This window comes from Melanerpes formicivorus, unplaced genomic scaffold (assembly GCF_026170545.1).
Source record: "Melanerpes formicivorus ecotype bairdi unplaced genomic scaffold, bMelFor1.0.p_v2 SCAF_14, whole genome shotgun sequence".
In the NCBI taxonomy this organism is placed as follows: domain Eukaryota; kingdom Metazoa; phylum Chordata; class Aves; order Piciformes; family Picidae; genus Melanerpes; species Melanerpes formicivorus.
The window spans coordinates 11952708-11974108 of NW_027142366.1; the positions used below are offsets into that span (position 1 = coordinate 11952708).

Consider the following 21401-nt stretch of genomic DNA (forward strand, 5'->3'; position numbering starts at 1 on the left):
CACTTTGCACCTTTATGAGTCGTCAGACGCCCTCCATAAACCAGCTGTAACTGGACTGGCAAACTGTCCCTGTCCCTGCCAGAGAACATCCTGTTCCCATGGTGTCAGACGGGTGAGCCTCGCTCTGGCTGCCTCTCCCATCCTCCTGTCACTGGAAGGTGAGGAGTCTTGGGGCAGTTCCTTGCCTGCTCTTGTTGCATTTCACAGGGCAAGCGTCTGGCTCTGGAGAAGTTGTTCCCTGATGCATTTGTTCCCACCCTGCACATGAGGGAGGGGCGGTGGGACTCCAGTCGTGGAGCTGAAACCCAGCACACCACGGCTCTGCACCACTCTCCTGATCCTCAGCAGCAGCAGATACCTGCAACAGGCTGAGAAAGGGCTTCCCAAAGTGTTTCATCAGTTTAGGAAAGATGTTGAGGTGCTGGAAGGTGTCCAGAGAAGGGCAACAAAGCTGGGGAGGGGTCTGGAGCACAGCCCTGTGAGGAGAGGCTGAGGGAGCTGGGGTTGCTTAGCCTGGAGAAGAGGAGGCTCAGGGGAGACCTTCTTGCTGTCTACAACTCCCTGAAGGGAGGTTGTAGGCAGGTGGGGGTTGGTCTCTTCTCCCAGGCAAGCAGCACCAGAACAAGAGGCCACAGTCTCAAGCTGTGCCAGGGGAGGTTTAGGCTGGATGGTAGGAAGAAGTTCTTCACAGAGAGAGAGATTGGCCGCTGGAATGTGCTGCCCAGGGAGGTGGTGGAGTCCCCATCCCTGGAGGTGTTTAGGAGGAGACTGGATGGGGTGCTTGGTGCCATGGTTTAGTTGATTAGATGGTGTTGGGTGATAGTTTGGACTTGATGATCTCAAAGGTCTCTTCCAACCTGGTTAATTCTATCCTATTCGGTTTTTAAAAGGCGGTTAAGCTTCTTGTCAACTGAGTCTTTGCCACCTGAGATGGGATAATGGCTGTAAAAATCCAGGTATTGGAAGTAAGAGAAAAATCAAAGCTTAGCTCTAAGCTGCCTTCAATTCTGGAGCTAATCTGAGCATTCTGGAACTCATTAATTGAGTCTCAGAAAATTAAATCTCATCAAATATTCTGCACAGGATCCTCTTGGAACTGTGCTGCAGCAGCAGGCCAGCTGCACAGCAGTGATTCAGGGTTTGACTGGGGCAGCATCAGCCACATCCACAGCAACTCAGCTGCAGATCACCCCAGAGTTCCTCAGTCCTGTTGTTGGTGATCAGCAGCAACCAGACCCCCCACTGCCAAGGGGAGATCACAGGCTCACAGGATGTTAGGGGTTGGAAGGGACCCTTGAAGATCATTGAGTCCAAACCCCCTGCCAGAGCAGGACCATAGAATCTAGCACAGGTCACACAGGAAGGCATCCAGATGGCTCTTGAAAGGCTCCAGAGAAGGAGACTACACAACCCCTCTGGGCAGCCTGTTCCAGTGCTCTGTGACCCTCACAGTGAGGAAGTTCCTCCTGATGTTGAGGTGGAACCTCCTGTGCTGTAGTTTATATCCATTGCCCCTTGTTGTATCACAGGGTGCAAGTGAGCAGAGCCTGTCCCCTCCCTTCTGACCCCCAGCCTTCAGATATTTATAGACATATATTAAATCCCTTCTCAGTCTTCTCCTCCCAGACTAAACAGCCCCAGGGCTCTCAACCTCTCCTCACAGGGCAGTGCTCCAGTCCCTTCATCATCCTGGTAACTCTCCGTTGGACTCTCTCCAGCAGATCATTGTCCCTCTTGAACCGGGGAGGTGGAGGGGCCCTGGGCAGGCTGTGGCCCAGCAGCTCTGCACCAGAGCAGGGAAGGAGCCTGGACCCCCTCCCCGCTGCCCGGGGCACCGTGCCCAGCGGCTGGCGTTCCCAGGCGCGTGATTGAGCCACACGATCAAGTTTCCTCTTGAGGTTTCACAGAGGTGCCTCAGCAGGGCAGGTCCTGGGGGGCTGTGATGAGCTCCTGGCAAAGCCAGGGGCTGGGACCAGCCCCTCTCAGCCCAGCCCTGTGGGAACCACTAAAGCTCCTGACTATGCTCAGGACTTGGGGGGTGAGCTCAGCACCTCTCCTTCTTCCCAGCCCTCAGTTTCGTGCCAGCGCCGGGCTGTGCCTGCTGCCAACAGGAAACACAAAGGCAACTTCTGAATTAATTTATTTATTGCTGAGTGGTGCTGTTGACCAGCCTGGCACTTCCTCCCCACACCTGGACCTTTGTGGAGCCTGGAGTATTTATCTCCAGCACACACAGCTGTGCCCACCCCTCCGCAGCAGGCGCAGCACCTGCGGGCTCCAGGAGCTCCGTTTCCTTTGCAGTTGTGACCTCAGGAGTCACAAGTGGCTTGGGTCCCACCCCAGGGGTCACAGCACACTCTGTGCTGTGTCTCAGCATCCACTTGGCCATGGCTACACATGCCCTACCAGCATGTCCTGACCTTGCCCCAGCACCCCCCCTGCCTCACTGTGGTCCTTTTCCTGTTCCTTGCCCTGGAGCCTGGCTGCAGCCCTGCAGAGTGGGCACCACCCTCCTCTTCTCTCTGGGAAGTACTTCCCATTCCCATGGGCTGATCTCCTGTGATTAGATCGTGGTGCTGATGTGCAGAGCTGGGGGGGTGCAAAGCTGGATGTCCCCTGGCACCCTGCACTGCCAGCCCAGCCCCAGCCATGTCCTGGGCTGATCCCCAACAGCATGGGCAGGGAGGGGATTCTGCCCCTCTGCTGGACTCTGCTGAGACCCCCCTGGGACCAGCTCTGCAGTCCTCAGCACAGACAGGGATCTGTTGGGGTAGGACCAGAGGAGGCCACAACAGTGATTTGAGGGCTGGAAGCCCTCTGCTGTGAGGCCAGGCTGAGAGAGCTGGGGTTGCTTAGCTTGGAGAAGAGAAGGCTCCAGAGAGACCTTCTGGTGGCCTTTCAGGGCTGAAAGGGGCTGAGCAGAAGGCTGGGGACAGGCTTTTGTGCAGGGCCTGTTGTGACAGGACAGGGGATGATGGTTTGAAAGTAAAAGAGGGAGATTGAAACTGGAGAGAAGGAATTTTTTACAGTGGGGGTGGTAAGAGCCTGTCCCAGGTTGCCCAGAGAGGTGGGAGATGCCCCATGTATGGAACTATTGCAGGTCAGGTTGTTTGGAGCTCTGCTCCAGGTTGGGAATGTCCCTGCTGACTGCTGAGGGTTGGACTGGATGTGCTTTGAAGTCTGTGATCCGTGGTTCTGTGATGCTAAGGCCAGGACCTGATGCCCACCCTGGGAGGTTTTTACAGGTTTATTGGAGCTTCTCAGTGAGGAGTTGGGAAGGGGGCTCAGCCGGGGCTCTCGAGTTCCTTCCTGACACGACAGGGAGCAGAAGATGACCCAGCAAGTGTCAGCTGGGCGCAGCGGTGGCAGCCTGGTGGCCCACGGGCGGTGCCAGGCCGTGCTGCTCACTCGGGCTCGGTGTCGCTGTCGGGACCGAGGGCGTCGAGGGGCTGCACCCGCAGCGAGTCGTAGTTGGGTGGGGGGGTGCCAGGCTCGGGGGGCAGCTCCTCGCCCCTGGGGAGGACACCCCCGTCCTCGTGCTGGAAGCCAAGGTTGGTGTGAGCTTCCACCAGCTCCGACACCGTCGGGGGCGCGTCGGGGTACCGGGCCCGCGCCCGCCGCTGCTTCAGGCTCTTGCACCAGCCGATGACGTTGATGACGGTGATCCAGAGCGAGTCGATGATGATCTCCCCGAACTCGATGAGGCACAGCACCGAGCCCCCCATCCAGAATCCAAACTGGCCCCCCAGGTTCGACAGCAGCCAAACGATCTGCGGGAGGAGCAGAGTGAGGCGAGGCGGCCGGGCCGGCCCCGCAGCGCAGCCCGGGCGGGAGGCGGCGCCGGGCACTCACCGTGGTGGCCGCGGACTCGGAGATGGTGCGATAGTTGTACTCCTGGAAGTAGATGTTCAGCTTGATGATGCCGTTCCTGTGAGGGACAAAGGCAGCTGAGTGCAGAGCCGGGCCGTGGGTATCCCACACCTCTGCTCCCAGGGACAGCCTGCCCAGAGCTGCTGGGTGCTGAGACCCCTGCCTGGCAGGTGGAAGAGGTTAAGAAGTGCCAGTGACTGCCAAAGCAGGAGAGATGTGGCTCTGAATTTCTTCCTGAAGAAGCACTTGAAAGCTTCTTTGGGGCTGTTTGCTTTGTTTTTTCTAGCTGCCCTGGCTGTGTAGAGGAGCCCTGGATGCTCCTCCTGTCCCTGCTGCGTGGACAGAGCAGCTGCATGCTGGCCAGGGGCTCAGCAGGTATGGGGCAGCCAGCACCTGTGAAACCATTCCCTGCATCTCTCTGTTTTTTTTCTTTGGGAAACCCTCTCCTCTTTTCCTCCTAATTCGGGGTTTAGGTTCTCAAAGGGTAACTCAGCAGCTACCCTTATTCTGGTGCATCTTCCCCCGACAGCTGCTGCTGTTGGCAGATCCAGACCTAAGTATGCAACCCAGAAGGGGGTGCTGCTGTTGACACTGATTGTGACTTAACTGTGTGTCTGACCCAGCCTGTCACTGGCAGAGCGGGGCATACACATGAAGTGTGTTTCAGGTTTGCTTTATCCATCTCCCAGCCAGTCATGAGCCAAATCTCATTCTCCCTTTGCTCTAACCCAGGTGTGCTCCAGCCTGGCCCCAGGGTCCGTGGCAGCCTCATGTCAACAGGCTCACCAGAGAAGATGACTTGGTTGTTGCTCTCCCTTACCTGTCCAGAGTCACATTTGTTGACATATCCCTTTCATAAGAAAGAATATGGAAAATCCAGTCCTGGGAAAAGAAACCTGGTTCAGACACAAGTGGAAGGATCCTCCCTGAGCACCTGCTGGGGAGGAGATGCCATGGAGGGTGCCCCCTCCTGTCCCATGCCCTGGCACTGGAGTCTGTGTGCACCCTGAAAAATGGACAGCTGAGCAGGGAGATTCTTGCTGCCTGGGCACTGGCCCTGAAAACATGGAGTGATTCATGGCTGAGAAAAGGCAAACACTGGTGACCCTTTCAAACCAAGGAACCTTAGAGCTGCATTTCATTATCTGAAAGGAACCTACAGGAAGGCTGGGGAGGGACTGATCAGAAGGGCTTGTGGGGATAAGACAAGGGGCAGTGGTTTGAAAGTGGGGCAGGGCAGATTTAGGTTGGACATCAGGAGGTTCTGCACGATGAGGGTGGTGAGACACTGGAACAGGGGTGTGGTTGAGGCCCCATCCCTGCAGACATTCAAGATCAGCCTTGATGTTTCCCTGGGCAGCCTGCTCTAGTTGGAGGTGTCCCTGCTGAGTGCAGGGGGGTTGGACAAGATGACCTTTGAGGGTCCCTTGCAGCCTGATGCAGCCTGTGGAGGTGTGAATGGGGGTTACCTCTGAGGCTTCAGAGGGCCAGTCTGCCATGGAGATGGTCATCTTGTACTGCGTGTCGCTGCAGGGAGGGAGGGAGCAGGGCATTAGCATTGAGAGTTGCCCCTTCTCAAGCCAATGGAGCTTCAGTTCTGGTGCAGCAAACCAGCCCTGTGTGACTTGCTGCCCTTTTGGAAAGGTCAGGAGCCAGCAGCAGCCCCAAAGGGCTCAGTACTCACTTGCAGGTCTCCTTACAAGAGTCAATGCAAATCTGTCTCTGCTTTATGCTTGATCTCAGGGAGAAGTAGCAGTATGCTGTTGAGTGAAGACAAGCATCCAAAGTGTCTCTTTAGACAGGGACCCCTGCACAGGATTATCTCTGTTTCATCTGACAAAGTCAACACTTCAGCAGGAGGCAGCTGCACAGCCTGGCTCTCGTCCCCCCTGAGCTGCCCTCCCTTGAGAAGCTCAGGCATAGGGGGCAGACAATGCAATAATTAATTAACATTAATGGATTTGTCTGCAGATGGTTCCTGTGGAGTCACCTTGCTCAGTGGCAGTGGCTTTGGCACAGCCCTGGCCAGCTGCAGGGGCAGGAGGGTGGCTGCCAGCTGGAGCTGCCCTCACCAAGCTGTGCCACCAGTCTCTGCCTCCCCACAAGCTTCTCACGGGAGCCCATTTCCCCTGCCCAGACCAGCCTGGTTATGGACCTCAACTCCCCAGGCATGGAGGCCTGGAGCATAGTTCATAGAAACACAGAATAGTTTGGGTTGGAACCTTAATGATCATCTAGTTTCAACCCTTTCTCTCTCCCATCGCTACCCCAAGGCTCCTGTTACCTTCTTGGCTGGATCCAGCCATCAGGAGAGCCCTGCCCTGGCACAGTGTGGAAGCTGAGGTCCCTCAGCCCATGGCCAGGACCATGATTTCTCCCCTCTCTCCAGCACTGTCCCAGACAGCCACATGCACTCATCACATGGGCTGAAGCCACCCACCCTTGGCATTTCCAGCAGGACATGGGGGCCCTCCATGTCCCCCTGCCAGGCCCTGCCGAGGATGTGCCGTGAGTCTTGGCCACGTTCTTACCCCAGCCTGGGTTATTGTCATTGTTGCAGTAGTTCACCCCTTCAGGTAAGGGAAACAGGTAGTGCCCACAGCCACAAATCTCCACCATGTGAATTTGGAAGCAGGAACGCAGACAAGCCTAGCGAAAAGGAAGAGGGAGCTGCTTAGGCATGGGCTGGAACACCCCCTGCCCACCTCTGCTGCTGGGGTCTGTGCTGGCTCTGAGGGATCTTTTGTTCTCATTTGGAGACTGTGCACAGAGAAACCTGAAGGGAGGGAGCAGGTGCTGCCAGAGCCCATCCCTGCTCTGCACTGAGCATCCCCATTATGCTGGGAGCCCAAGATGGGTCACCCCAGCTTTACTGTGCTGAGACCAGGCTACAGTTTTCTTTCTGGTGCATACTGACTTCTGTTCCTGCAGTTTTAAGGCCCATCCTGCTGGTGAGCTGCCTGTGGGTATGTCACAGAACTTGGTGCCTGCTCACAGTGCAACGACCAACTGGTTATCTCTTAAGCATTTTGGAGCTCCATGGAAGTAACTCCAAGTTTGCAAAGGAGAATCAAAACGTTCTGCTGAATCTCCAGCCTTTGTGTGGAACACTGGCAAAGGGCTGCTCCATGCTTTGAAGCCACAGCTCTTAACAATGCTGCAACATAAAGAGCAGGTTTTAGGACCCTGAAGGCTCTCATCTGTGCTTCTCGCCTTGAAAGGATCACAGCTGCCGCCCACGAGCCATGAAGTTAATGATCCCAGCCTGGAGAGGGACTCTGGGTGAAGCACTAGCGAAGTCTATGAGAAGATAATCAGATTTAGCAGCTCCAGCTGGGCAGAACAGCCAGAGAATTCCTGTGTGACCTGAAGCACTCCCGGAGCTCCCTGCAGTCAGGGAGTGATGGAGAGCCTGGTTTAGCTGAGAGGTCTCTGAAGTGGACTCAGAACCAGGCAGCATTTAGCAATGCTGAAGCACTAATGCAATCGTCTGGAGTATTTGCTTAACCCTTCTCCAGGCAGCTGAAAGCAGAGTGGCCCAATTGTTATCCCTGCACAAAGGCAGCAACAGAAAGTCCCCTGCCAGCCCAAAGCCTGCTTCTCTGGGATGGATTTGTCAGGCTTCTGCAAATAACCCCCAGATCACTTTGGATAGTTCCTTATTGATGTTCATCCTCCAGAAAGGCTTCTCCCCACCTAGCACAGCCTGTTGCCAGTTCACCAGGGCTGAGGGGTTACACCCTGGGTTTCTGCAGGTTTCAAGTTTGCAAACTCAGCTTTCTCAGCCCAGTTTTAAAGTTCAGGATGAGAAATGGCTGAACTCCCTTAAGGAGGAAAAGATGTGAAAGGATCACTCAGGAGTGGAATCTCTCCCCAGTCTGCCTCTGCCACCAGGGATCAGCAGACCAGGAGCTGCTTTCCTCCTGAGAGCAGTGTCGTGGCTGTAACCAGAGTGTGAAGTTCTCCAGACAGCTTTTGCCCTCCCCAAGCAGCAGGAGCCAGCCTTGCCCATGGGAAGTGGCACCTTGGAGCTGCCAGTGGATGCTGTGGAGGGAGGAGCTCAGGTGCCCCCTTAGGCAGCACTTAGAGCTGCGGTGAGTGCTCAAGATGCCAGAGCCCAGGGAGGTTGCTCTCGTGGACATGGGTAATGACCAGAGCCTGCCCCTTGCTGGTGGATCTGCTCATAAGGAAAAGATTTCAGCCAAGCATGGCAATGATGGGGAACAAAGATGTCCTGAGAGCTGAGACTGATATGAGCTGCCTGAATGACCTGGCACGAGCAGCCTCCTCTGAAAGGAGCAGAAGTGCTCTGCAGCTCCAGGGGAGAGGAGCAGCTAAGGCTGCTTGAGGAGCCAAAATGGGGGAAAGCCTGCTACACTGGTGGATCTGGGGGGGCTGCAGGGCCCAGGCACACACTGCCCTGCTTTCCCCAGTGTTCAGAGTGATGAGACCCCTCCACTTTGGGGAGCAGAGCTCTGGGGTGAAGAGGTACAAGGAAAGGACCAGCGTCAAACTGCGCCCAGCTGTGGGGTTAAAAATATTTGCCCTCTTGTCTGGCACTTGGCTGGTAGGTCACCCACAGCAGGGTCACAGCAGAGCTCCTGGGTCTTTGCTGTGTTTCAGCTTCTGAGAAAATGACAGAAATGATGCACAAGCCCTATGAGGAGAGGCTGAGGGAGCTGGGATTGTTTAGCCTGGAGAAGAGGAGGCTCAGGGGAGACCTTATTGCTGTCTACAACTACCTGAAGGGAGGTTGTAGCCAGGTGGGGGTTGGTCTCTTCTCTCAGGCAACCAGCACCAGAACAAGAGGACACAGTCTCAAGCTGTACCAGGGGAGGTTTAGGCTGGAGGTGAGGAGAAAGTTCTTCCCAGAGAGAGTTGTTGCCCATTGGAATGTGCTGCCCAGGGAGGTGGTGGAGTCACCATCCCTGGAGGTGTTCAAGAGGGGATTGGATGTGGCACTTGGTGCCATGGTTTAGTAGCCATGAGGTGTTGGGTGACAGGTTGGACTTGACGATCTCTGAGGTCTTTTCCAACCTTATTGATTCTATGATTCACCATTTTCTTGCTCTCAGAATGAAACAAACCTGGCTAAGGGCATACCATCTGCTGGTGCCCTTTCCTGGCCATGCCGTTTGGTGTGAGATGAAAACCAAAGACCCCACTGAACTCTGGTGCCAGCCAGAGCCACCTTGCTTCTCTTTTGATGCAAGTCCTGATGCCAGCATTGCTGGGTCTCTCTCCTGCAGTCCATGCTTGTTTCCACTGCATCCATTGGGATTGTTCCCAAACCTCTCTGTTCAGCCCCCAGTGTGGATGGATAGAGGGAAAGAAGGTTCCTGTGTCTGGCTGCTGCTGTCTACTTCATCACTGCTGCTCCTCCAGTAACGCCCCTGCTAGTCAAAGATTCTGGCTGCTTTGGTGGCCCTTCCTCAGCAGCCTGGCCTGGTGCAACCCCAGTGGTACCTGTATGGAGTAGGAGGTGTTGTACTGGCTGTAGAGGTTCTTCACTGGGACATCAGAGCCGTTGTTGGTGCAGTCGCTGTAGGGGTAACCCATCCGCTCCAGCTCATCCTGAGGGGAAACCAAAGCACCAAATGTTACCTCCCCTCCTCAGGGCCCTGGTGCCTGCTTTCTGGGACCTCTCCAATTCCTGTGGTCCCTCCTGGCTTGGAAAATACCAAAGCCTCGCTGTTGGCAGAGCTGAAGGAGATGCAGCCCGTTGCCCGGGGCAGATCGAGGCAGGTGGGGGGTGTGCAGGAGCAGTCTGTGCTCACAGGGCACCTTCTGCCGTGCTGAGGGAAGAGGGAACAATGACCTGAGCTCACTGTTTTGGCTGCAATAAAGCACTTAGCCAGGACACTTACATAAAAGCCTCCATAAACCGCCGCAGCCCGCAGCCAGCGCACACCCTGACTCTTTTGGTTTGAGCCAGTTCAGCCGAGGCTGGGAGCAGGCTTGGTGCCAGGCCCATCAGATAACATTATTCTCCGAGAAGCTGCTGCAGAAGAATGCCACACATACCACCAGCACTCCGATGGAGGTTTCTGTCCCAGGCATGGCGTAGATGCCCTGGTCCTTCAGGAAGGGGAAGCTCTTCTGCTGGTGCAGCATCAGCCTGGCCCCAGCTGCCGAGGACAGGTAGGGGATGTACTCTTGCTGGCTGATGTCCAGGATTAATTTCAGCCCTGGGACAGCAGACAAAACACTCAGAACAGGAACTGTACCCAGGGGTGCAATTACCTGGGGACTTTCAAACCCAGCTGGATGCATTCCTGTGTGACCTGCCCCAGGTGACCCTGCTTTGGCAGTGGGGTTGGACTGGGTGACCTCTGGAGGTCCCTTCCAACCCCTACCATGCTGTGATTCTGTTGTGAGTCTCTGAGGGAAAGGATTCTGTTTGCTTTTCATCAGGCACAAAGACCTCCATCCTTGGGGGAAGAGCCAGGTCTGGCTGCTGTGTCAGCCTTACCTGTGCAGAAGTGCACCAGATGAGGAAGCACAGGATGGAAATGTCTGAGTGAGTGTCCAGACACTGCCTCAGGGTTTGGCTATCCAGATGTTACCCTTCTGCAAAGTTAACATCTGTAGTCACCTTTCTGGTTTCTGGGTGGCATGCTTCCTTTTAGGGAGCTACAGAATCAGAGCCATGGAGTCATTTTGGTTGGAGGAGACCTTCAAGGTCATTAAGTCCAACCATTAACCCAACACTGCCAGCTCACCACTGTCTCCTAGGTAATTACTCCTCCCAGCTGCAGTGCTCCAGAGCCAGAGATGGTAAATCTGTGGCACCTGACTGAAATGGCCACTGAGGGACAGAGCAGTTCCCAGCACCTCTGCTCCCTCCTCAGCAGAGCCTCTCTTACCAAACTCAGCCCCGGGGTTGGAAGAATTCAGAGCCTCTTCATCCATGCCCCAGTTGAAGATGTAGCAGTTCCCATGGTCTGGGTGATAGATTTGGGTGAAATTCCTGGAAGAATCATGCAGACCAAACTCTAACTCCCGGGGAGGACAAAGAGTTGATAGAATAATGACTGAGATGCATCTGGTGGGACTGGTGCTCTGGGACTCACTTGCAGGGGGATGCAGCTTCAGTCAGTCTGCTGCTGGGAAGCAGCAAAGCAAGGCACTGGTGTGTGCAGAGCCACAGCCAGCAGGAATGGTGTGAGTTGGGGTGGGAGTGATCTGTCACAGGGGCAGAGAAAGGCTAGAGCTGAGCTATGCAGATGGGTCTGGCTGCTGTCACAGCTCCTTCTCTGAGACCAATCCCCTGCAGCTCTCTCTGCAGGAGGGGCAGGAGTCCCCCAGCCCTGAGGTGCTGCTCTGCCCCCCTTCCTCAGAGCTGGCTCTCTAAATCTGATGTGCTCAGCAAACAGCAAGGGCTGAAGGGCATTTCCAGAGCCTGTGTGAAAACTGGAGCTGCACTGCACTACTGGGGTACACTGGGGTTGTGCTGGGGTACACTGGGACTGCACTCTTGTGCTGGGATGTGCTGAACATCACTGAATCCCCTGGAAAGGTCCCATGGGTGCTGTTAGTCTGGGTGTGCCACAAGCAGAATGGTACAGCCCAAATTAAACCTCACACCAGCACTGTCTCAGAATAACCTGTTTCAGTCAGGGTCACTTCCAGAACCCTTCTGGGAAATGCTGTTGGAGTTAAGGCCCAGCAGAAACATTTTTGTTAGCTGTTGAAGGGAAGAGGGAAGAGGGGAGAGGGAAGAGGGAAGAGGGGAGAGGGGAGAGGGGAGAGGGGAGAGGGGGAGAGGGGAGAGGGGAGAGGGAAGAGGGAAGAGGGAAGAGGGAAGAGGGAAGAGGGAAGAGGGAAGAGGGAAGAGGGAAGAGGGAAGAGGGAAGAGGGAAGAGGGAAGAGGGAAGAGGGAAGAGGGAAGAGGGAAGAGGGAAGAGGGAAGAGGGAAGGGAAGAGAAGAGAAGAGAAGAGAAGAGAAGAGAAGAGAAGAGAAGAGAAGAGAAGAGAAGAGAAGAGAAGAGAAGAGAAGAGAAGAGAAGAGAAGAGAAGAGAAGAGAAGAGAAGAGAAGAGAAGAGAAGAGAAGAGAAAGAGAAGAGAAGAGAAGAGAAGAGAAGAGAAGAGAAGAGAAGAGAAGAGAAGAGAAGAGAAAAGGCTATGCTGCCTCCAGCACCCCGTGCCAGGAAAGGCTCCGAGCTGGGGGGGCACCTACTTGTAGTTGCAGGGTTCTGCCCCGTAGAGACAGGCCAGGATCATGTCCTCTGCCTGGTAGCCCATCCTGATCCTGTCCTGCAGGGGCACCTTGGAGAGGATGCTGGTGCTCTGCAGGATGTACCACTCGGTCACCGCCTGCGCCGCGCTGCTGAAGTTCCTGTAGGTGCAGTTGTCGGAGCCCTGATTGCTGCACTGGGGACACAGGGCAGGCAGGGCTCAGCCCATCCCGTGGCAGGGGGCGTTTGGCCTCTCCCCACAAGCTCAGCATGATGCCAGCCCTGCCTGCTGCTCCCTAGGGAAGAGAGCTGTGCTGGAGCTGCCACATCTCTGCGTGTCTGTAGCCAGGGCCTCCCCCGAGGAGGCTCCCCAGCTGGGCAGGCTCCCCCAGCCAGGCAGGCTCCCCAGCTGGGCAGGCTCCCCAGCTGGGCAGGCTCCCCAGCCAGGCAGGCTCCCCAGCTGGGCAGGCTCCCCAGCCATCCCAGTGCCACCTCCACAAGCTCACAGAAAATGGCACTCTGGGGGCAGGGCTAGAGCTACCCCAGTTTCCAAGACCTAGCCAGGCAGGGAGAGTCTTTGAAGCCTCTGTGGGAGCAGAGGATGGGAGGTCATGAGAGCACCCTGTGCCTCTGCTAAGGATCACAGCAGGAGAGGGGCAGTGAGCTGCAGCCTCTCCCCAGCATTTTGGGTGCCAGACCCAAGGAACAGGCGAAGGTGGCCAGGAGCCTGCGTGGAGCAGCCCTGTCCTGGCTTTCCCCCAAGGCTCAGCCTGCAGCAGGGCTGCTCTGGGTGACCCCAGAGAATATCCAGCAGTGTCCTCTGCATGCCAGGCAGACCCCAGCAGTCAACACCATGCACAGCTCCATTAGTGCCCATTACAGCCCAGTGCTTCCAGTATGTCTCTCAGCAGATGCTGATGGACCTTCTGGTAGGACTCTGTCCATATCCCTGCTGCAGTGAGAGGCAGCAGTGTGCTGCCAGCCCCTTCTCCATGTGCTGCTGTGTTTACTGGTGTCATGAAACTGCCTCCAGTTCACCACAGACCAGCCTGGCATGGCTCCTTGCTGGGTTTCCTTACACCTAGAGGGGAGCATGTTCAGGATGTGGTGCAGCTGCAGCCCCTGCTGCAGGAATCTAGCAGCTGCAGTGGGGTCTGGCTGGGTGCCTGAGGGCAGCAGAGCCCCTCTCAAGTTCTGAAAGCCCTCACTATGCTGCCTTCTTCAGAAACCAAACAGCCCTGAAGCCTTGCAATAACCACCATAACCTGCCATCTGCCCACGGGCTCTGTGTGCCCTGTGCTGAGGGTGCTGCCACCCTCATGGGCTGCTCCTGGTCCCCGTGCAGCTGGACCAGAGCTCCAGGGCAGAGCAGCCATGAGCAGCTGGTGGAGAGGAGATGTTGAGCTCCATGATGCATCCCTGCAAGGGCAGCCAGCACTGCCCAGTTCTCAGCCCTCCCTGTCTGCCTCCCACCTGACCCTGGCTCTCACCAGCTTCACTGCCAGCTTGTACTTCTTTTCTTCTGTTGTTGTGTTGGATGAGGCAGGTGGAGCAGCTGTTTGGTTGTTCTCAAAGGTTTCGTTTCCCTCAAGGGTCTGGTGGTCCCCAGCGGTTTCCTTGCCCACAGCAGGCTGCTTCCCCTCAGAGGTTTGGTTGCCCCCAAGGGTTTGGTTGCCCCCAAGGGTTTGGTTGCCCTCAAAGGTTTGGTTGCCCTCAAAGGTTTGGTTGCCCCCAAGGGTTTGGTTGCCCTCAGAGGTTTGGTTGCCCTCAAAGGTTTGGTTGCCCCCAAGGGTTTGGTTGCCCTCAGAGGTTTGGTTGCCCCCAAGGGTTTGGTTGCCCTCAGCAGTCTCATTGGCCACAGAGGTCTGTTTGCCCACAGTGGTTTCCTTGTCTCCATCAGCCCAGTTGTTCTCAAAGATATCCAGGATGATGGGGTTGTCTTTATCGTGCTCATCAATGAGGACCAGGGGTATCTGGTACCAGAGAGTCAAGTTGAGTGGTGGGGAGGGGTTCTCACTGCTGTTCCCTGGTGTGGGCTGCAGGATCCTCTCCAGAGCTGCATCAATGAGCCTGTCCAGGTCTTTGAGCAGATGCTTCACCTCTGAGTACCTGAAGGACAAAAGGCAGTGGTGTCAAGGTGGTGGCTTGGAACTTCCTGGGGACCTCAGGTTGCTGCCTAAAGATATACTGGAGGAAAACAGGAGAGCAGAGTATGGCAGCTCAGACATGGGCATCCCAGCAGCAGCAGCTGGGTGGCAAAGCAGCAGGAGGATAAGCAGAGCGGGGCCCTGGTGAACCTGCTGGTGTGGAACCAGCTGGCTGCGTGTCAGGACCTCACTGCAGTTTACACAAAACACCTCTAGGAAGCAGAGAGAAACCAGCCCTAGAGCAACCTGTGTGCTGGTTGGAGCATCTTGCCTGGGGCCACACTACTCATGGGTGTAAAGTCACAGCAGCTCTAGCAGAATCAGCTCCTGCTTCGGGGTGGCAACGGAGGTCTACCACAGAGCTCCCAGCTGATACCACTGTTTGACCAGCTCTCAGTGGTCAAGCAATAAGAGGCACTTTGACTGTGGGGAAGGAGGAAGGAATTTGTGGGGAAGGTTAAGAAGCTGGGCTGGGCTGTGACAAGTGAGCTGAGCTCTGAGCTTTCCCCAGGCAGGAGGTGGTGACCATCATGGGCCTGAGGGATGCAGCCATGAAACCCGAGCAGCCCTCAGGCTCTCCAGCCCCGCGCTGCACCTCAGCTGCCACCTCCACGCTGTCCTCCTTTCTTTGGGTTTAGTGCCCCTTGGTGAGTCCATTGCTGGTTCCAACGTGACCACTGGGACAGGAACACTCAGTTCCCTTGCACTCAGAGCACGGCTGGGGGTGTTAAAGCACAGCTGGGCCAAGTGGGCAAACAAAAGCTTACTTGAAAGGGTTGGCGTTGCAGACCGTGACCGCAGGGAACTTCATGGTCTTAAAGCCAATGGAGAGAGAGGAGGTGACATTGTAGGACAGGTAGGTGTTGATGAGGATGCCCCACTGCCAGAAGACCAGGGAGGCGAAGAGCAGCGTCAGGAAGAACCAGATCAGTTTCTTCTTGGGCCCCTCTTTGATGATGCGCTTGGGGCCGTGGGTGTTGGTGTTGTCGCAGTACCAGACCAGCAGCTCCTTGTAGGTGTAGCCAGGGCCCTTCTGCAGGCGGTGCAGAGCCCGGACAAAATACTTCTTGAGGTTCATGCTGCTGACTGCCAGGGCACAAAAGACACCAAAAGAGCTGTGTTGAGAGGCAGGCATTGTGTGGCACCAAGCACACTGGCACCTGGAGCAGTTATGTGATGGCTTGACTATGGTTTTATGACCCAGGAGAACCCCCTAGAATAGTAGAACAGTTTGGGTTGGAAGAAACCTCAAGATCACCAAGTCCAGCCCTTAATCCAGCACTGCCAGGTCACCACTAAACCATGTCCCTCAGCCCACATTTCCAAGGCTTTGAAACCCCTCCAGGGATGGGAAGATAAGAAATCCACCACTACCCTGTGCAGTCTGGGTCAGGTCTTGACGACCCAGGGAGGTGGTGGAAGCCTTGTTCCTGGAGGTTTTTAAGGCCAGGCTGGATGTGCCTCTGAGCAACGTGAGGTGGCCCTGCCCATGGCAGGGGAGTTGGAAGTGGATGATCCTTGAGGTCCCTTCCAACCCTAACAATTCTATGATTCTATAACCATTTTGGGGAAGAAATTGATCCTCATGTCCAAACTAAACCTCCTCCGATACAGCTTGAGGCCATCTGCTTCTGGGGTCCCCACAAGAGCCCAGTGACTGGGACCTGCTGGCTGTGGTTCCTGCTGGCTGCAGCACAGCCCAGTGTGACTCCCCCAGGACTGGCCTGCAGGTGTTGCAGTGACTGACCAGGAGAGTTTTGAGGCAGCACCACAGTCTGTTGTGTGTCTGCAACACCTGAAACCTCTGCCAATGCTGGCTGGACCAAGCAGTGCACGCAGGAGCTGCATCAGGTGGAGCTCAGGCCACCAGCACTCTGTGCTCCACCAAACTTCAGACTTCTAAGATTTTCTTAGAAGTAAGCAGAGTGCCCCAGGCTATCAGAGGGGGCAGGGGAGGAGGACCTAGACCCATCAGCACCTTTCCCAAGACCAGGAATGCAGCTGCTGGGATCTGCTGCCCACCAGAGGAGGGCCGAGCAATGGCTGTTTTTTTCCCCCCCGAATTCCTTTGTCTCTCAGATACCATCGGAATGCTCCTCGCACTCCGCAGGGATGCTGCATATTTCACATTCACATTGGGAGCAAACAGAACGTTTTGTGCTGCTGTTTGAAGGTGAGAACTCGAGTTACTAAATCATAACGTCCCCAGGCAGGATTTCCCAACAAAGCCCAGTCACCTGCCCAGGCTCTTCAGATCTAAGCTGGGGGGGAACAGGGCTGAAGATTAATGCTGCGTGGAGCTCAGCCTTCTGGCAGGAGGGGCAAGGAGATCAGCTGGTGATAGCTCCAACACAAACCTGCCCAGCAGAGCAGGGACCACTTGTAGGCAGCCTGCTGAGGGGTCAAAGGGGAGCTGAAGGCTGCTCACAGGCTTCTTGGGGGCAGCTGTGTCCTTACTTAGCCTAAGCCTGAAGGTAGCACTGAGCCGTGGCCTTCCTGGCCAGATGTGCACTGTCTGCTGAGCAGTGCACACAGAGTGTGCTTACAAGCCCAGCAGATTCTCTGATGTCTCACTCCATGATGCAAGGAGAGATGATTTTCACTGCACACCACATGATGTGTGATGTTAGACCTGGCTTAACACCACAAGGTCTCCATGATCTCCAAGATCTCAGGGCAGGCCCTGTTAGTGAATGGAAGGGTTTTGTTCTCAAAGGAACACCCATGAACATCCTGGAACTTGGACTTTCCACACCTCCTGCACCATCTGGACCTCCTGGACCACCCAGACCCTCAACTTCGCAGCCCATCCTCAGCTCATCCTCCATGAACTTGTGCCCCAGGGCTTCCCACCCACAGCTGCCTGCGGAAGGGTTTATTCACTGACGGAGCTCAGGTTGCATCAGAACTTGTTGGCTTTGGGCAGGACTCTTAAGAAACCAAGAGCAGTGACCTGAGCCTTGGCTTCATTGCCCACAGCACAAGAGAAGCTATGAAACCCATGTGGCTGCTCTGCCCAAGCCTCCTCCTGGGCAGCTGACACAAACCCACCTCAGGGCACAGCCCCAAGCCTGGGCTCTGCCCTGCACCATCAAATGCTCTGAAACCCCTGAGCCAGGCAAACCAGTAAAGATGTTCTATCTTTTAAGAAATCCAGTGAGAGATTCAGATCAGACTGAAGGGGAACCACACCTCCACTGCACTGGGCAAACCGGCCTGGCCCTGTGTCCTGCAGCCACCACTTGCTCTGCTGCCCCTGGACCGGGGCTCCTGCCGAGGACCTGAGCTGCCTCTGGAGGCTCCAGTTTGTCGTAGGGACCTGGGTGGGTTCTCAACGAGCTGGTACTGCTGGAGGAGGTTATGTTGTTTCCTGAGGCTGAATTTTAGTTGTTTGTTTTGTGGGGTTTTTTTCCCTCCTGATGCTAATGCTGAGATAAAAAACACATGGGGGTGAGGAGCACACAGAGGGTAAAAGCTCCACTCCCAGGCCTGAGCACAGGTAACAGTTCCAAACAATTCTGCTGCTGCTTTCTCTCTGCCCAGGGTCCTGCAGAAGTCATCAGCTTCTCCACCCTGATTTATTTCCACCTAAGCACCTAACCTGGGGTGCTCTCTGCAGAGCTTGGGCTGACACGAGGGGAAGGAAGAATAGCTCCAGAGCAGCTTTAATCAGAGGCTGGAGTCCTTCTGCCTCATTTCATCTCCTCACCAGCTATAAAAAAAACGGTGCTGAGGGGCACCATTTTCACATAGTTTAAGCTAGAGCCAGGCCATGCAGTGGAAATAAGATGAATCTAGTTTTTAGGCACTTTTGAAGCTGATTCAGGACAGTTCTTGCCCCATGTCAAAGCTACAGGAGCTGTTCTTTGCAAGCTCTGCTCCGTCCCCCAGCCCCGTGAGGCACATGCAGGATGCATGCACACAGGGACAGGGGTGAGGACAGGGAGGAGAGGCATGGGGGTGGGCACAGGGATGAGGATGGGGACAGGGATGACTGGAAGAGCATTCTCTGCTGTGGAAACAGGGATCCCAAGAAGAAGCCCCAGGTTCACAAGGCGTGCTGGCATTGCAGCCAAGTGGCCAGTCGCAGGTTTTGCAGGGGACATGGTGTGGGCTCAAGTTTACTGCTCCTGCAGGCTTTGGAACAGCCCTTCGGTGAGGAGCTGCCATTGAACAGAAACTGCACTGAACTCTGCCTGGGGAATTTTTCTCCAGCTTTTTGCTGCCTTTCATATTTTTCCCCTACCTTTCTTTCCCAAATGTTTCCAGAATTCTTGTTTCCCTCTCACTCCTGAGCCGGTGTGTGCCTGGTGCCTTTCCCAGTTGGAAGCCAAAGCCCCTGTTGTGGGGTTTCCTTGCCCCAGGCACTGAGTCTCAGCTACTCAGGGTTGTGTTGGTACCAGTTTTGGAGCCAGCCTGAAGCCTGTCCTGCTCTCCCCCATCAGGAGGCTCTACACATGGAGCAGAGAAGAGACAGGTGAGGGACAAGAGGCACCCTCCATTGGTACATGGGTAATCCCTACCCCCTCCCCAAGCCCCACTGCAGAGAAGGGAGTGGAGGCTGTGGTGGGACAGGAGCTGAGGACAAGCTGAGGAGGAGCTGGGGACTCTGAAGGTGCTTCCCCCACAATGGGAACACAACCTGGTTCTGGCTGGTAAAGGACACTCAGGGCAGTGCCATGGCTACAAAGCCCTGTCCTGCTCTGCTGCCCTCGAATCCCCTGTCACTGCCATAGGGCATAGAGCTCAAGGGCTGGACATTTGGCAGCTCCCAGCTGCTGCACACTGGTTTTGTTTCTTGTTTGGCTGGCCAGCCTCCAAGGCCCTGCTCAGGAAGGGGAACAGCATCTCCAGCTCCTCTCCATTTTTCACTATCACGCTTCTGCCTCCTGGGCAGGTGGTTCTGGGGAACCATCACTGCTTCCCTCACCACCCCCTTGCTTCTGAGCTCTGCCCTTTGCCAGCACACTATGGTCATCTCCAGTGAGTGTCAGGAGCTGACCACGAGAGCTCTGTGGTGCAGAGTGCCAGTGCCTTTCCTCTGGCACTGCCCACATTCCTGTGATGGCCAAGGCCATTCTACCACTGACCTGCTCCAGGTTCTAAGGTGGTTTGCTCTGTGCTGTGGAGGAGGTGTCCTCGCTTCCCCAGCAGCCTGGCTCCAGCCCTGCATCACCCCAGCATCACCCCGGGCAAAACTCCTCTGCCTGACGGTGAGCTCAGACTCCCAGGTTACGAAACGCTGCGCTGGCTGCCTCGCATCTCCCTGTGGTTTTCCAAGGGCAGGTGCCACTTACAGGAAATAAAGGCACCAGCAAAACTCAGCACACTCCTGGCAGCTCCGGGGTGGCACCCTACTGCAAAACCACTCCAGCACCACCAGGCCTGGTGCTGCAATTATTCACCACTTTCTCTGCTGGGACTCACGGGAGTCATTCCTCTGATCACAGATGCTCATCTGCCTGCTCCTGCCCAGCCTGAGGAAAAGACCTCATTTTCCTGGAGCACACATCTCTGCTAGCTAGTGGGATTCCTGCAAAGTCGAGGATTTTCTAGTATTACATCACAACTTTACAGCTTGGCAGTGGGAAAAGAAAACTGACCTGTGAGTGAGCAGCTTTGCTGCTGGGTGCGAGCAGGGCATGGCCACCACACACAGCTGCCCGTGGTGCTCTGCTCCACACAGGCACCCCTGGCTCTCTGATCCCAATGGCAACGTGTGCAGCACTCAAAGAGTCTTTACAGGCTGGAGTTTGAGATATCATTTCCCTGCCTTTTTGTTCCATATGTCCAATTCTCCATCCCTTCCTCTCCTGCCCGGCCACCCGAGCCCTGAAGGCACATCCTGCTCTCCAATCCTGACAGGAATGTGTACAGCACTCGAAGAGTCTGAAACTTTAGATATAATTTGCCTGACTCTTTTTTCCCCCTGTGTGTTAGATGCTCCATCCCTTCCTCTCCTGCCTGGCCAGTTGGATCCATGCAGCCACCTCCAGTTCGCTGATCTCGACAGCACTCTGTCTGGAATTTTAGATAGCATTTCCCTGAAGTTTTTGTTCCACGTGTTGGAGTCTCAATCCCTTCCTCCCCTGTCCAGCTAACTCTGTTTTTTTCCTGTTATCTCTCTCTCAGTGCTCTGCAGTGAGGCTGCTGTCCCGGAGAGGGAGCATCCTCTCACCGGGAGCAATCTCCCTGTCCCTTCGGCTCCGCGCGGTAGTCTTAGGGATGCCCAAGGGAGACCGCACTTAGGCATCTCTCCGGCCGCCGCCTGAAGCCGAAGGGACCGGCCAGCCCCTCTCCCCGTTTCCCCCTCCCCGGTCCCCCCGTACCTGCCTCCGGCTCAGCTCCCGCAGCGCTCCCCGCCGAGAACCGGCCCCGCCGCCTCCCCCGCCCCGGTCCCGCCTCATCCCGCCCCTTGTCACTTCCAAACCCTCCCTCCAGCCGGGCTCCCTCCCGGCTGGGCCAGGTTTGGTGGAAACCCTCCTTGATTTTCTTCCCAGCACTTTTAATTCTCTCCCTACCAAATCGCAGCAGCTGCTGCTGCTCCTGCCTTGGTCCTACCAAGACCATCCATGCCATAAACTCCTCACCATGGCATAAAACCATGACATAAAACCATGACATAAAACCATTCCCACTTCACAAGATTCTGGGGGAGGTGTGGCTCCATCCCTTCCACGCTGCTGCTAAGAGAGGCACCCAGCTCCTCGTTTTTCCCTATGAAAGTGGCACACATAAGAGAAGGAGCATTTGGGCGCCATAGATGGGATGTGCACAAAGAATCTTGGAATCAGAGAATCGTGAAATCATGGAAACACAGCCTGCTTTGGTTTGGAAGACACCTTTGAAGGACACCTAATTCCCCTTCTGCAGTCAGCAGGGACATTCCCAAGCAGAGCAGTCACTTGGAAGGTGCAGGGAGAGTTCTAAAGCAGGTCAGGGTCTGGTGCCATGCTGCAGCAGTTTGTGGTCTCTTTCTCAGTCTGGTTTGAGGTGTCCTGGGTACCAGGACATCACCTCACTGCTTTGGCATCATCCCTCATGCCAACACCCCTCCTGTCAGGCTTTTGACATGATTTAATAACTGCAGGTGAACCCTACCAGTATCCCCAAACAGGTTTATAGCCCTTTGTGGAGAAGATCTCACTTTTAAGAGCTCCTATTGCCTTTTAAAAGAAGAAGATTCTACCATATTTTTATCTAGCA

At 55.5% G+C, this 21401-nt stretch overlaps 1 protein-coding gene across 1 annotated transcript; it reads right to left on the reverse strand.

Moving 5' to 3' along the window:
• Positions 1-2151: 2151 nt before the first annotated feature.
• SCNN1B (sodium channel epithelial 1 subunit beta) lies at positions 2152-20583 on the reverse strand. Its single transcript, XM_068147054.1, has 13 exons — positions 20525-20583; positions 14963-15281; positions 13539-14157; positions 12051-12244; positions 10737-10840; positions 9895-10058; positions 9337-9444; positions 6402-6519; positions 5555-5630; positions 5340-5397; positions 4691-4752; positions 3853-3928; positions 2152-3770 (listed from the first exon to the last, which is right to left on the reverse strand). Exons 2-13 carry the CDS (start codon positions 15271-15273, stop codon positions 3405-3407), a joined length of 2256 nt encoding a protein of 751 aa, XP_068003155.1. The 5' UTR covers positions 15274-15281; positions 20525-20583; the 3' UTR covers positions 2152-3404.
• Between the last annotated feature and the right edge of the window lie 818 nt (positions 20584-21401).